The 15440-nt window shown below is 53.0% G+C and overlaps 6 protein-coding genes across 6 annotated transcripts, besides 3 other annotated features; 3 read left to right on the top strand and 3 right to left on the bottom strand.

The window, feature by feature from the left end:
• Positions 1–379: 379 nt before the first annotated feature.
• Positions 380–412: a microsatellite.
• Positions 381–405: a microsatellite.
• A 31-nt stretch (positions 413–443) lies between the features above and the next one.
• Positions 444–486: a microsatellite.
• A 444-nt stretch (positions 487–930) lies between these two features.
• NFIA_025540 (putative TBC domain protein) lies at positions 931–3330 on the top strand (the record flags this gene model as incomplete). Its single annotated transcript, XM_001261377.1, has 3 exons — positions 931–2152; positions 2210–2664; positions 2722–3330. 3 exons carry the CDS (start codon positions 931–933, stop codon positions 3328–3330), a joined length of 2286 nt encoding a protein of 761 aa, XP_001261378.1.
• A 493-nt stretch (positions 3331–3823) lies between these two features.
• On the bottom strand, positions 3824–7141 carry NFIA_025530 (cation-translocating P-type ATPase; the record flags this gene model as incomplete). Its single annotated transcript, XM_001261376.1, has 1 exon — positions 3824–7141. One exon carries the CDS (start codon positions 7139–7141, stop codon positions 3824–3826), a length of 3318 nt encoding a protein of 1105 aa, XP_001261377.1.
• A 1913-nt stretch (positions 7142–9054) lies between these two features.
• On the top strand, positions 9055–10286 carry NFIA_025520 (serine/threonine-protein kinase; the record flags this gene model as incomplete). Its single annotated transcript, XM_001261375.1, has 2 exons — positions 9055–10092; positions 10155–10286. The coding sequence occupies 2 exons, from the start codon at positions 9055–9057 to the stop codon at positions 10284–10286; spliced, it is 1170 nt and encodes a 389-aa protein (XP_001261376.1).
• Positions 10287–10383: 97 nt separating this feature from the next.
• Positions 10384–11329, bottom strand: NFIA_025510 (SDR family NAD(P)-dependent oxidoreductase; the record flags this gene model as incomplete). Its single annotated transcript, XM_001261374.1, has 2 exons — positions 10384–11210; positions 11266–11329. 2 exons carry the CDS (start codon positions 11327–11329, stop codon positions 10384–10386), a joined length of 891 nt encoding a protein of 296 aa, XP_001261375.1.
• Positions 11330–11966: 637 nt separating this feature from the next.
• Positions 11967–13092, bottom strand: NFIA_025500 (NADP-dependent oxidoreductase; the record flags this gene model as incomplete). The annotated part of the gene is made up of 2 exons (XM_001261373.1): positions 11967–12212; positions 12268–13092. The coding sequence occupies 2 exons, from the start codon at positions 13090–13092 to the stop codon at positions 11967–11969; spliced, it is 1071 nt and encodes a 356-aa protein (XP_001261374.1).
• Positions 13093–13871: 779 nt separating this feature from the next.
• dprC lies at positions 13872–14817 on the top strand (the record flags this gene model as incomplete). Its single annotated transcript, XM_001261372.1, has 2 exons — positions 13872–14603; positions 14665–14817. The coding sequence occupies 2 exons, from the start codon at positions 13872–13874 to the stop codon at positions 14815–14817; spliced, it is 885 nt and encodes a 294-aa protein (XP_001261373.1).
• Positions 14818–15440: the final 623 nt, after the last annotated feature.

Here is a 15440-nt window from a genome sequence, read left to right as displayed (position 1 = left end):
GGTGTGTTGATAATAATGAAAGTTGAAACGTGGGACAGGTACGGAGGATACTCACTCTGTAGGCCACTTTGGCCGTTTTCTAACCTTCTCCGTACTAGTTTGGCCCATTCACTGCAATGGATGAATAAAGTGTCTTCCGAAAAAGTCAAGGATCAACCATTTAGGCCGCTATTGCCAGTTTTTCTTGCTGTTTGCAATTGGCCAGACCCGAATTCAAGATTTCCTAGTGTCAATGGAACGTCGGCCTCAGGACTCAGGCACCCTGTTTGCGGTATGTGACTTGCGAAGGAAGGAGGAGGCTAGACTGTTTCCGCTTCTCCCCTAAGAGGAGCATCTCCTTCATTTCCCGTCTCGTCTATCCCCTCCCCCATCCCATCTCTCATCATCATCATCATCATCATCATCGTATCATAGCATCTCTTAGCATCCTTCGTTTGCCTCATTTTTCTTACTTTTTTCCTTTCTTTTCCTTCTCTTTTCTTTTCTCTGTCTCCGTCCTTCGCTTGAATTCTCCGATCCCTCGTTATACCTCTTTTCTTATCTTCTCATCGAAATACTATTCACCTCTCGTTCAGCTGATCCTCCTCCTAAATACCAACCCCTATCGTGAGCAATTAATAATCCCCTTGTTGAATTGCTCCCCCTTCTCTTGACGGTGCCCTTGTTCCCCGGATATTGCCGCCGTTCTAGAATCATTGTCGGCTGGGCTTGTTTCAGGAGTCACTGCAGAACCAGGGGATAAAGATAGCCTGTGCGGCCGTCCGTTTTTATCAGCTTCATTTTAAATTTTTTTTTTCCCTTCGTTTGGGCCGGTTACCACTTTCATTTACGGCAATTCCTTTCTTTGGTTTGACTTGCGTCTTGCGTCCGACCTAGCTCTTGCTACGCCCGTACATCAGTTCGATCAATTCGGTATATGCGGTATATGAGATGACGACCATTTGCACGACACCCAATTCCCCGCCCGAACTATCGGGATCCAAGTCCTCTAAATCTTCGTCCTTCCGGTCCTCTTCGCAGCTGTCCGGTCCCGACGGTATTCTCGCCGACATTTCCAATTTCGAAGAAATCGGTCTGGAGGATGACCCGGAGTTGCCCTACATGGATGGTGTTACTACTGCTTATGGAAAGTCGGGGGTCCTGGTTCGCTCGTCGACGGCCAGGTTGCACCCCAAAACTCCGGCAACTACGACTCGCGACTTGACGTCGACGGTCAAACCCACCAGGACTCCGTATCCATCGCTCAAGGGCCATGTCAATGGGGCGTTGACGAAACCGAAGCACAGCAGCTCCAAGCTTAGGTCGGGCAATCAGCGAAGTGCGAGCAGTACTCATACGCTACCGATCCAATCTTCCACATCCCATCGTTCAAGATCCAATTCCCCGCTCCGAATGGCCTCTAATCTGGGTTCATCTCCCTCCGCTCAGACCTTGGCTGTTTCGCCCGTCAGCGGCCGACCCCCGCTCAATCACAAGAGTTCGTGGCAGCGAAGCCGCAAATCCCTTAGAGAGCTGGAGGAGGAATACCATGACTCCGATGAGGAGCTGCCAGATGATACGAGCTTGTGGAACGTCCCTATTTCTCCGCGGCCGGTGCAGGATCGCGCTCCGTCCCGAGCTACCAGTCCGGATGGCCGAAGTCCAGGCCCGCTCCCGCTTCCGTTGTCGCATTCTGTCTCGGACATGTCTGTTTTGTCTTCTACGGTTGCGAAATCCCCCAGGGGATCTCGGTCGGGCCGACGGATGGTGCGCTCAAGCTCCGCTGGTCCTGAGCGAGGACAGATTTCGCCTCGCAATCCCCGCATTTACTCGTACAACACAATGTTGTCAGATTTGTCGGAGGAGGCGAAGATCATCACTCAAGCTCTGGAATATCATGCCGACGAACGCGATCGCAAACGTGCAGAGAACCTCCAGAACGGTATCTCCTCACTACGGTCCAGCACCGAATCGAAACGCGACTCCAAAGCCACCATTGAACTGCCTCCAGTGCAAAAGTCCAATATCATGATCGATCCGTTGCCCATCAGCAAGGAGAAGGAAAAGGTCCTTACGCGTACGCGGCCTAGCTGGCTTCCCCCCAAGGACCAGAAGGAAGAGAAGAGGCATCTGAAGGAATACAAGAAAATGATGGCAATGTCGCGCGAAGCAGGTTAGTCCATTTCTTCGTTTTCGGCATTCAGCGGTCTTCATTATTCACACCCTATAGACAAGCGCAGAGCTGCCAAAGCCGCTTCGGCCAAATGCGAAAAGGATAATACGCGGGAAGCTCTCAAGCGTATATGGGATGAGTACGTGTTTCCCAACTGGGACCGCGCTATCGGTGAAACCCGTACGCGGGAATTGTGGTGGCGCGGTGTGCCGCCCCGTCATCGGGGCGCGATCTGGCAGCGCGCCATCGGCAATGAACTATCCCTATCGGAAGAAACATACAAGAAGGCCTTGCAAAGGGCCAAAGACGTTCGCTCCAAATTTCACGGTGAGGCGGGCGAAAGTCATAAGCGGATGAAGGAATGGTTCGATACAATTGAGACGGACGTGTCGAAAGCGTTTCCGGACCTGAAACTCTTCCAGGTGGGCGGCCCACTGCGCGATACTTTGATCGATGTGCTTGAGGCATACTCGATGTATCGAAGCGATGTGGGATACGTCAGTGGTCTCCATGTAAGCTGACCCATCCAGAGTCTTGATCTGGTTTCATTTCTCCTAACCGTGGTACAGACGATCGCCGCTCTTCTGGTTCTTCAGTTCCCATCGCCATCTTCCGCCTTCCTTGCCATGGCCAATGCACTGAACCGGCCTCTTCCTGTCGCATTTCTCACGCTGGACCGCGGAGCCATCGGTCGTACGTATTCATTGGTGTCTGCGACGCTCCGCTACAAGTTCCCTCGCCTGGCGACTCATCTCTACGAGACTCTGCGTCTCAGCGACGAGGAAATCTGGGAACCGATGTTCCGCTCTCTCCTTACGAATGGGCTAGATTTGGAGCGCGTCAGTCGCGTCTGGGACTGCTGGGTGTTTGAAGGAGATCGTATTCTGATTCGCGCCGCGGTCGCGATTCTCGGTTGCTTGCAGCCGCAATTGTTTGCATTTACGCAGCCGGACGACCAGGGTCGTGCCGCTGTGAAGGACATTCTCGGATGGGGCCCTCACCACACCGGGAGCAACAAACCCGCCGCGCGTCACAGCGCTCCGGCTGCCCCTGTGACTGGTTTCGGTGGTTCTCAGTCCGTCAATGCCGTGGCTGGTGATTACTGGATACTCACCACCGCAGGGGACGAAGATGGGTTCATGAACGAGGTCCGAGAGGCGGGTAAGGTGCGGGATTAGGCGCAGCTGTTGATGGGATTGACCTAGGTCAATTCATGTATCAGCAATCATTCGTTGTACAGCTTTTTTGTGTGTTTCTTCTCTTCTTCTCCTTCGTTGGATATATTCACACAGTGGTTCTGGCAAACCACAACTTAATCTTAGTTCCCTTCTTGTGGCCAGCATGTTGGCCGTGTCTTGGTGTTACTTCTGAGGTCTTAGAGTAGTTGGCTAGATAGCAGTGGCTGCAGTTGGCAAATGAGTAGTTGCACTTTAGTGTGGCTATGCATCGCAGTGATGACAGGCTTTACTCGTGCAACTCTTTTTTCTACACTTGGTGTTCTTGAATGTGTTGTCCATCGTTAATAACACACTACTTCTATGAAAAGTAGTCCTTGCTGGATCATTAGATTTCTCAACAAAAAGTCTATAAATGTCATTGGTCGTCATATCTCTGGACTGCACCAGGCTAGCGTAAGAGGTATGTAAAGAGATTCGTTGAAGTCCTGTTTAATCACCACGAAATCTTCGAAATAATACCTCTCGGAAACGCGCGAACAAGCAGCTTCCTCAACTCATCCATGAACAGAATGCCCAGGGCCAAGGGCAACGGGATGAACCAGAACTCAATGGGGACGGGGGCGGTGTCGAACAGGGTATGGAAGCCCGGGACCTCGGTAACAAAAATGGCGATGACGAGGGAGACAAGCATGGCGAGGGGCAGCCAGGGGTTGCGGCGCTGCTTGCGGACCGGGTCCGCGGTGAGGATGGAGAGGCGCTTGTTGCGGACGGAAAGGATGTTGCCCCATTGGAGCATGACGAGGGTGACGAAGTAGACGCCCTGGCCGACGTTGTTGAAGTGGGTGAGCTGCTCGGCGGAGTAGCCGTAGAAGCCGTCGGAGTAGGACTCGAAGGCGAAGATGAGGGCGTGGAAGGGGATGCCTGCTTTCTTGTACATGTACAGGAAGAACATGGAGTGGGCGATGATGGTTTCCATGACGCCGATGAAGAGGTAGGATTGGGCGTAGATCTTGAGGTTGATGAGGTGTTCTTTCTTGTGGTTGCGGGGCGGGAGGCTGAGGAGGTCGAATTCTTCCTTTTCCATGATGAGGGAGAGGGAGAGGAAGAGGTCTGTGAAGACGCAGATGATGATCATGAGGAAGGAGCTGAGAGGCAGCGGGACCCCGAAGAAGACGTTCATCAGCACCGGCCAGATCTCGGACCAGCTGCCTGCGGGGAGCAGGTAGGCGATGACCTTTTGCAGGTTCTGGAAGACGAGGCGGCCAAGGCGGATCGCGTCGACGATGGAGTCGAACTTGTCGAGCAGGACGAGGTCGGCTGCCTCGATGGCGACGTCGCTGCCGGAGACGACGGCGATGCCGACGTCCGCAGTGCGCAGTGCGGGAGCGTCGTTAACGCCGTCGCCGGTCACCGCGACTACGTTGTCGCGCGCCTTGAACTCCTCGACGATGCGGTACTTTTGTTCGGGCGAGGTGCGGGCGAAGACGATCTCTTCGTATTGGCAGACGGCGTCCCACTGCTCGTCGTTGAGGGAGGAAATGCTTGGGCCGTCGATGAGGAGACTGCGTCGAGAGCGGAGAGATTGCTTCTCGTTTTCGTCGTCGCTGGTGAATGGCCGCAGGTCATCGACCGTGTCTGGCTCCGCGGTACCGGTGAAGATGCCCACGTCCCGGGCAATGGCAGCCGCCGTCAGGCCAAAATCGCCTGTAACCATGAAGAATCGGATGCCTGCACGGCGGCAGGCCGCAATGGTCCGCGCGGTCTCGGGTCGGGGCAGATCGACGATGCCAAAGATGCCAATCACCGTCAGGTCGTGGACACCGTGGGCCAGGACTTCATCGTTGAAGTCGTTTGATCCCACTGCGGCACTTGGGGTGTAGTACCGTTGGCAGAGCACAATGACACGTTCTGCGCGCTTGGACAGGGATGCTTGGAAGTCTGAGAACATCCGCCGGGCGTTTTCGTCCATGGGTTTGACTTTGCTATCAATGCCGGAGTAGTACGATGTGCACCGTGGCAGAAGAACATCCGGTGCGCCCTTGACATAGGTGAGATAGCTGCTGCTGCTCTGGGGATCCTTGTGCATGGTAAGCATCCACTTATTCTTCGAGTTGAACGGAATCTGGTGGACTCTCTCGTACTGAGCATACGGAGAAAGACCGTTGGGCTGGGCGAGCTCGGCGAACCGTAGGACGGCGGCATCGGTGGCATTGCCCGTCACCTCTCGGTCATTCACTGGCAGTCCAACTGTCGCCGGATCAAAAGAGGCGTCATTGCACAGGAACGAGCCCCGATGAAGGATGCTCAGCGCCTCGGGCCACTCGGTCGAGCCTCGCTGATCTCCAAGCAGCTTCTCTACGTTGAGCTCTTGATCGATCAGGCCGAGGGACCTGACAAACATCTTGTTCTGGGTCAATGTGCCCGTCTTGTCTGAGCAGATGACGTTGACACAGCCCAGGGTCTCTACTGTTGCAAGTCCCTTTGGCAAGATGTTGTTCTTCTTCATCCGCTTGGCTATCATCATCAGAGTTAGTGCCACTCCAACAGGCATACCTTCAGGGATGAACGCAACGACACAGCCCATCACGTTGTTCAGCATCGCGACCACGTTCATGAACTGGTAGTGATCCACACGCAACCAACCAACCCAGGTGAAGAGGATGATCAGAACCAGTGTGACGGTGAGGCAGATAATGATGGTCACAAAACGAGTAATCTCCTTTTGTATCAATGTCGGTTTCTCCTTGACGCCAGTGGTCATTTTGGCGATGCGGCCCATGACAGACCGACTACCTGTCAGTACCACCACACCGACCGCATTGCCGTTGGTGACACTTGTGCCCATGAAAGCGATATTCCGGGTTTCCAAGAAGTTGTCGTCAGTCACGTCGATGGCGCCTTCGATCTCGTCCGACTCTCCGGTGAGAATGGAACGGTCGAAGCGGACGTCTCCAGATGTCTGGAAGAGACGCATGTCCGCGGGGATTTTATTGCCAATGGAAACATGGACAATGTCGCCGGCAACAAGGTCTGTGGACGGCACGCGGATTTGCTTCCCGTCTCGCACAACAAGGGCTTCAGATGGGAGCAGGTTGAGGATCGAGTTCATGACATGTTTCGTTGACCAGTCTTGAAATGCAGAGAAGCTTGCTTGCAGGAAAATCACGATGAGGACGAGGATGGCCATGGCAAGATTCGGGACGGACGGTGGGTTGCTGAGGGGTTTCCAACAAATGAAGAAGATGATGACACCGATCCACAGAACCGAGCAGAAGCCGCCAAAGACATAGAAAAAGATTTTCTTCAGGTAGTTCTCGCTATGATGAGCGATGACATTTTTCCCATCCCGCTGCAGTCGAGAGGTGGCGGCAGACGAGCTGAGACCAGACCGGGGATCCACGTTGAGTTGCTGGAAGAGTCTGTCGGGCTGCAGGATGTGATAGTCCAAGCTTTCGAAATAATCTTGATCCGGCTTATTGTCCTTGCCCTGCCTTGCTTTGATGGCCGCTTCTGTAGCGTTCTGGGACTCGGAGATTTGAAACGAGAGGGTCCTGAACTCGATCGGTATCCCGGCGGCCTTGTTGCTCTGGGAGGCATCGTGAGAGCTCCGAATGGTGTCTCGGCTCAGAGAACGATGCCGACTGAGTCGAGAGTGGTAGATTCCTCCACTTCCCTCTTCTGGTGGTACTGCACCATCGAATTGGATGCGGGTTGTACGACCCGTTCGATCATCAGGGGACTCGTTAGGGTTATCAACTCCCAATTCGATATCCCGTTTCAAAGGTTCGGAGGAAGCAGGAGATTGAGCCATGTCAAGAGCAGCGATTTCAAGTGCGTATGAGACTGAACACTCGGATCTGCTGTCTAGTTATGGCAGAGGCTCTGGGAGGGACGGGAAAATAGAGGAAGGTGAAAGGATGGAGGAGGCCATGGAGCAGGCATGATGGCTGTCTTATATGCGTAAAACCAGTAGATCTACTAACCTAGGACGGATAAAAGGACACGAATGGGTAATATCAGATTCTACGATGCGAGATTTTGATCGACTGGGGGGAGCCATGACAAAGGATTTCGGTCACCACATGCACTAAACTGCCTGCTTGAGGGATAGACCTGTGGAGGCAAAAAGAAATTATGAGATCAGAAGTCCGGTACGGGATGAGTGAGACAGTGTACAGGATGGACGATGACAAGACGGAAAGGGACAAGGCATAGAGAGAGGATGGGGGCTTGGGGGAGGATGGAGAGCAGAGATGGCACTGTCCGAGTATGCTCCGCGTGTATCCTTTGCTGTACGGAGTAATTGAACCATAGCTGAGATGTCCAAGGTCAATGATCTTGAGAATGTCAGTAGCATCAATTCATGTCGACGGATCGAACCGATTCCTCGTAGAATAGACTGGAATTGGGATGGAATCGGCCACGGTGAGAGAGTGAGAGAGCGATTGATGGTCAGAGGGATCAGTGAGGGAATTTTCTCCTCCACAGAAAATGTACCACTTCCATGTGCTTTCTGTGAATAGATACTATAGCCTCGACAGATTTTGGATCGCAATTTGATAACCACTGCTCTGATCTCCATCAGTAAAAGAGTTTTTCCTGGCCAGGATTAATCCCTCAGCATGATAGCCGCAAGCCACCATCATCTCAAGGCTGCTCTGATTAAGCTCAGTACGTGCGCTAACAGGAGCGCCACACTGACACCGGAAATTTTCTCTAAATAGACGAGATTAGTGCATGATCCACAGTAGGATAACAAGTAGACCGATACCGTGAGAAGAAGTGAGAATTGCAACTGTCGCTTGCAACCGTGGTCCTCTCGATTCTCTTTCGTCCGCAAAATGCCTCAGCGGAACACTAACCAGCTCCCCCGCCACGTCTTCTGTCATGAGTCTTTTGTTTGAGCAAATCGCAGATTGAAACAGCACGTAAGAGATTCCTCCCACTTCGGTGAGATTTTCAGACTGACTGACTCCAAAGTAGCCATGTGCTGATTGCAACCGTTCCCCACCATGGTTCGTTCCACCCTTTTCGGCCTCCGCCTGTTGAGCAGACAATGAGACGCGGTCGATAGCTCCTGTCCATAGAGCTCGGTTTGTTGCTGCCTGTGATGGGACAGCTAACGAGGGACACTAGTTCGTCTTCGAATTGTGAAGAGAGATGGAAAACGGCCGGACCGAAGCACAGCTTTGATCGTTGCAATTGACAGTCAAGTCAATGGTGAGCAGATAGCTGGCTCCGGACCAGACGCTCATGGGGCATCAAGCTGTTATTATACCTGGTACATGACAGGCAAGATAGGAGCACAGCTAGTAGTACCATCATGCAGCAAACAACTCATATTTGAAAGTCGCACAGATCGTGGGAGATCACCATGACTTGCAGACGGGCAAAACAAGGGCGAATGAGCGATTTCAACGGTTCATCATCTGCCAATGGATCTGCCTCTGTATGTATCCAAGCCACGTCAAGTACCAGGACTATGAGCATATGATCCGCCATTTTGAGCTATCTGAGGCATTTTCTGTGGAACGACGGCTGTACAGCAGTCGATATTACGGATATACTCCTGCCTTCTCCTCCCCTTTATCCTCATCCCTTGATTGGACTCTAGCACGCTCATATGGATGGACGGCGCTGCTATTTGTCTTTTGAGTTATAAATACACGCTTCTCGGATGTATCACGATGTGTTGAGGTCCATGTTATACACTCAGTAACAGTCATGTCGCCCATACCCAGGCTGAACCCCAGCCATGGCCATGACAACCATCACTACCATGACTTGGTATCCCAAGAACCCAGGGAGACCTACAACGTCTTCGAAGGGTTGAAACTCCCCGACATCTTTATCCGCTGCTGGGCGCCCAAGAGCTCCTGCAGTCCGGAACAACGACCACTACTGCTGTCTTCCTCCTCCGTCTACTCCAGCATCTCCGCATCACCATCACCACCACCCTCCTCCCTAGCCCAAAAGTACGGCACCTGCACCGAGATCCTTCACTATGGCTCATTCAGCTCCGTGCGTCTATACGCCCGCAAACCCACAGCCAGTCCTACAGGTACATCCCCCAAACAACTCCACGTCGTCAAGGTCTTCCGCCGCTCCTCCAGCCCAACCATCATTACCCACCACCGCTTCGAACAATCCCTCTCCTCCTCCCTCTCCCACCCCAACATCCTCCGCACCATCGACTCCCTCCTTAACGACCGCGGCGAGCTCTGCCTGGTAACAGAGTACTGCGCCGCCGGCGACCTCTGCACCCTCATCGCGACAGCTGGCGCCACACTCACGCTCTCCGACATCAACTGCTTCCTCAAGCAGATCATGCGCGCAATCGCTTACCTCCACGACCGCGGCATCGCACACCGCGATCTCAAACCGGAGAATATCCTCCTCACCGTCTACGGGGCGGTGAAATTGGCTGACTTCGGGAGCGCGGTGTGTCTGCCCCGTGGTGATGCCTCCGACTCCGATACCGAGGCTGAAACCGAGGCTGAGGGCGGGGTGGTCTCCTCATACTCCCCACCCCGGAAACTCCTCGGGGCGATACCCTACATTGCGCCGGAGGAGCTGTGCGAGGTCCAGAGGTTCGACCCGCGGGCGGGCGATGTCTGGGCTGCGGGGCTGGTCTATATGGCAATGCGGTGTCGGCGGCTGCTGTGGCGCATCGCGAGCGAGGAGGAGGATGGGCGGTACCGGGAGTATCTTGTTGGGCGGAAGGGGGAGGAAGGGTATGCGCCTATTGAAGGGCTGGGAGAGGTATGTGCCGGCTTTTGTGAAATCCGCAGTGCGATGGAGAACGGACGCTAATTGAGCGATAGAAACGCTGCCGCAATGTGGTGTATGCGATGCTGGATCCGAATCCGAGGCGGCGCATCACGGCGTCGCAGGTGCTCCGGTCTGAGTGGATGTATGCGGTGAGGGTTTGTCGGGCTGGAGATATGGGGTTGTGATTAATAGGTAGTCATGGCTGGTCCAGACACTGATAAGGATAAATTCTGTGTTGTAACGAGATTATGGCTATGCTACATATTCATTGCATTTCAGTCATTAGACAGTACCTGCAGCCAACACGTACCCCCCGTCCACCACGATCGTCTGCCCATTGAGATACTGGTTCGTCGCCGTGAAGAGCACCGCACTCGCCATATCCTCGTCCTTGCCCGGCCGGCCCGCCGGCACCTTCTGCTCGTACTTCTCCTTGGGGATAAAGCTCTTCTGCTTCTCATCGCTCTCCCCCGCCGTCATCTCACTGGGAAACACACCCGGGGCGATATTATTCACCCGGATCTTCAGCTTGGACGAGCTAATCTCATGCGCCAGCATCTTGGACAGATGAATCGCCGCCGCCTTGGACGCATTATACGCAAAATGATGCTGCGAGACCTTGACAATCCCCGAGATCGACGAGATGTTGATCACCGTGCTGGACCAGCCATGCTCCTGCTCCGACCCCTTGGCCAGCAGCGGCAGGAACGCCGTGGTGGTGAAGAACAGCTGCGTCACGTTTGTCCGGAACACGCTCTCCCATTCCTCGGGCTTGGAGGCCGGGTCGTCGAACAGGCTCTTCCGCAGCTCGGCGGGCTCTTCGTGCTCCACTGTCTGCGAGTGGCTGGAGATTCCGGCGTTGTTGATCAGGATAGAGAGATGCGTTTCGCGCGAGGAGATCTCTTGCACGAGCTTCTCGATTGACTTTTTGTCTGTGATGTCCGCTGTGATGGGGATGATTTCGCCGGGGATGTTCTTTCCGTATAGCTCAACGACGCGGTCCAGCTTCTCGCCTGTGCGTCCGGTGATGTAGACTTTGGCGCCGTTGACAGCGAGGGCTTGAGTGGCCATCAGACCGATGCCGGAGCCTCCGCCGGTGATTAAAGCCACTGTCCAGGTTAGTACCTTTGGTCATTGGTATTGAGAAGAACGAACGTCGCATACCCTTTCCCTTGACATTGAAGAGATTGTCGAGCTTGAAAGTCTGGTTACTTCTTTGGGCCTCCATTCTGACTTCTTCGGAGACAGATCGATGAGATGTAGCGGTAAAAGGCCTGCACGTAGATGAAGGGAAATGACTAGGATAACTCTGTAACGAAGACAAGCAGCTTCTATTATATACAGCCCGGTAGTAGATACGTGGTTGAAGTATCTGGCGAGAGACAGCTCGCAGGGGAGCAATTGGGCGCATCATCACTGCAACAGTCGGCCGTTTGTGAAAGTAAAACAGGATTTCTAGAGTGTATAAAAGGCATTGCTCTCATCTTGGTCGTCATGGATGAACGATTGCGGCATGTCAGGCAAGATTCGCGAGTGTCCAGACAGGATTCAATCCCCACAGTGTTGTGTGGTTCATCACCATGACGTCTATCCAAAGTATGTCGGTGATAACCACGAACTCGACCAGACTGATGCCCTGTATCGGTCCGACCGATCTTCAAACGTTATTCTTCCATACAAGACAATTCATTTGTTGCCGTCTTCTGTGTACCTGATCCACCGTGGTATATCAACGCAAAGTTCCAATACAAGATGCACTCCCTCTTCTACCTTAGTATCAGTTCTTTTATACGCTCTTTCACGTCATGACAGAATCAATCCACGCTATAGATATTTGTAGCAAGCTTTACATACTTATGTACATCTTACAGCTTGGCCTTGGCTCCAATAGCCTCACTAACAGGTGCCACCTCGACCATCATCTTGCCTGTATTGGCACCTTCGTAGAGACTCACTAGACCCTGAGGCGCCGCCTCCAGTCCACCCCGGATGATATGCTCCTTGCGCTTGATCTTCCCCTGGGTTAACCATGTCGAGAGATCCTTCAAGGCAATGTCATACTTCTTCGCATAGTCGAACACGATGAAACCTTTCATTGTGATCCGTTGCGACTGCAATACACCATTAGCGATCGATCAGCTATCACATGCCTAGCAGTAAACTTACAATAACATTCATGAAGCTCGCAGGCCCCTGGGGCTTGGCCGAGTTGTACTGGCTGATCGCACCGCAGATCGCGAACCGAGAGTCTTTCTGGGCCCGAGCCAGACAAGCATCGAGGATTTCTCCTCCGACATTGTCAAAATACACATCGATGTACTCCGGCGTAGCCTCCTTCAACTGCTTCTTCCAGTCCTTATCCTTGTAGTTAATCGCCGCATCGAACCCAAGCTCCTTGACCAGGAACTCGCACTTGTCAGCACTGCCCGCAATGCCGACAACCCGCTTGGCCCCCTTGACCTTGGCAATCTGTCCGGCGACCATGCCCGTCGCGCCGGCGGCACCAGACACAACGACGGTGTCGCCAGGCTTCGGCTGTCCGACCTCCATCATGCCAAAGTAGGCAGTCAACCCCGTCATTCCCAGCACCGACATGGCATCGGTGGGTTGGCAGCCGGGAGGGACGACCACCTTCTGGGCCTCCTTGGGCCCCAGCAGACAATATTCCTGCCAGCCGGAGTAAGCGACGACCCAGTCGCCGACCTTGTATTGGGATTGTAGTCCGCTTCCGACCGCGATCACCTGTGCGATGCTCTGGCCGCGCATGACGCTGCCGCGCTCAACGGGGGCAATGTATGACCGTTTTGCCGTGAGCCATTGGCGCATGGCCGGGTCGAGGGAGAGGTAGTGCACGCGCACGAGGACTTTGTCATTGGGGATCTGGTCGGGGATGGAGGTTGTGTTGAGCTTGAAGGTTCCATTGGTCAGGGAGGGGTCGATGGCCGGGGAGGGCGTGTTGGCGTAGATGAGCTGTCTGTTTGAGATGGGCATTTTGGTTATATGTTTGCTGCGACCAAATATGAAAAGATAGATGGAAATGCGATGCAAGAATGGAAAACGTGCAGTGAAAGATGGAGCGATCCTTCACATATAGGCTTCGGTTATCTGTCTACCTTTTCTCACATCCTTTGACTTGCAGCGAAAGTGCCTCGGCACGGCCGATATTCTGTATTCAGTTATCAGTCCGTTCTTCACTTGTCTCAGTCACGACGGTCCAAGGAGCTAATCTAGAGACAGAGTTTGGCTCCGCAGATTAACGGACTTGTCTTTAGTCCTAGAAGAAGTCTAGAAAGTAATAGAGTCATTGGCTCATTGCAAGAACTGGGGAGGGCATAATTGCATGGCAGACTTGTGCATTGCATATGTTCATTTATGCATTCATGACGTAGTTATGCATTCCATCTTATCGATAAGGATTTTTCTCTTTTGGGAGATAGAGAGGAACAGCCACTGAGCAATTGTACGACCCTCATCCCAGTTCAAAGAGATTGAATTGGTCTCGTATTGAATTGAACAAGCTTTTGTTCTCAGATAGCCTATGATCTACCGAGTACCACTTGGGAACTCATTCAAACAGCATGTGGTCCCCCGACAGTATATGGGGTCAGCCTGACGTCACCGGTCAAGGCGATGATGTCGAAGGTGCTGAGCATCAAACTGGGGCAAACTATAAGAACATCTACCGTGGTATTCGACGGACTTGCAATCCGAGCACTGAATAATAACTTACTATCTCATATCATACCAACAGATAAATTCCGATCTACAACATGAGTACTACCCAAACACCTTACCAGGCCTCCACCGGAGGCTACAACCAAGACCCCAACTCCACCACTCCAATTGGGACCAACGTCAACACTGCAGCTAGCACCGCAGACCCTTTTACTGGACCTGCCTCCAAGTCAGCCGGACCGCATAACTCCAACGTCGCCAACACTCTCGATCCCCGCGTCGACAGCGACTTGAACAACCGCGCCCAGTACGCCCCAGGCATGGCCTCCTCCGGCAACGTCCACCCAGGCGCCACACAGAGCTACAACAACCCGAATAGCTCCAACGCGGGCCCTCACAGCTCCTCAGTCATGAACAAGCTTGATCCCCGTGTCGACAGCCAGACCGGTAACACGACCACCAAGACGACCAACGAGACAGGTACAGGCGCCTCCCGCAATCCTACCGATACTTCTGGAGCAGGTGTGGGTGTCAGGCAGGGCTCCTCGACCACCTCCGTCGGAACGCCTGGAGTGGAAGATAATCGCTCACGATATGACCCCAATGTATCGGGGTACAACCCCGCGACTGGGTCCGGATACGCGACTGCCGGCGGAGTGGGCCACCAGCCCGCCCCGGGATCCAGCAGCTACGATAAGCAGGACTACCGAGCTGAATATGCCCCCAGCACTGAAAACAAGCACTATACTGCGGACGGACAGGGCCGATCAGCAGCCAAGGGCGAGGAGATTGGCCGTGGGGTGAAATCAGCCATTGCTGGCATTCACGTAAGTCGATCTGCTACGTTCTCTGATCAGCGGAGATGAGTTCTAACGAGGGCTTTAACAGGGTGCTGGGGAGTCGTTGCGGGGAGCAATGAATGCAGCTGTTGACAAGGCATTTGGTCATGAAGCAGGCGCAGCGAAGAACGAGGCCATAGCGAATAAGGGCGAGCAGGAGATCCGGTCAGGAACGCTTTCTGGCCAGAGGGAGACTCGTTAGGCAGTCTATGTCTACTTTTTATGATTGATGATACCACGGTATTCTTTTCTGTACTTGCAATTGAGACTACATGAGATTGTGATCAAATTGTACTCCGTGCCTTACTCCATACAGTCACTGTGCTGTGGCGATGGACATGATATCATGTGTCATGGCTATGTATTCGTATGTCCAGCGTATTAAGTTAGTGGCAAGATATAGCCAGGTCCAAGTTAGAGAGAATTTGATTTATCTGATCTTCTCCGCGGATTATGGGGGAAGGTTATCCTTCTATGACGTGCCCAAACGGACTGTTCATCAAGATATTGTATAGCAGCAACAACAAATATATACCTACCAATGCACAACACCATGGAACACAACATTTGAACAATCAGGGGCTAACTGGGTCAAGATCGATTCAAGCATTCTCCAGCTTCTGCTTACCAGCGAATCATCATCCTCCTTCAATAACTTCATCCACAACTGTTGTGTAAGTGTCTTCCGGGAGCTCCGGAGGCTGTGCAATTCCAGTGGAACCGCGATTAAAAAAAAAAAGGAAAAAGAATGAAACCAACAGAAACTTCAGTTGGATAACAAGATTATGAAAGGATTATGAATCATTAGTATTATTGAGAAGGGAA

Source organism: Aspergillus fischeri, genomic scaffold, assembly GCF_000149645.3.
Source record: "Aspergillus fischeri NRRL 181 1099437636263 genomic scaffold, whole genome shotgun sequence".
Lineage (NCBI taxonomy): Eukaryota > Fungi > Ascomycota > Eurotiomycetes > Eurotiales > Aspergillaceae > Aspergillus > Aspergillus fischeri.
This window is presented reverse-complemented; position numbering and strand designations above follow the sequence as displayed.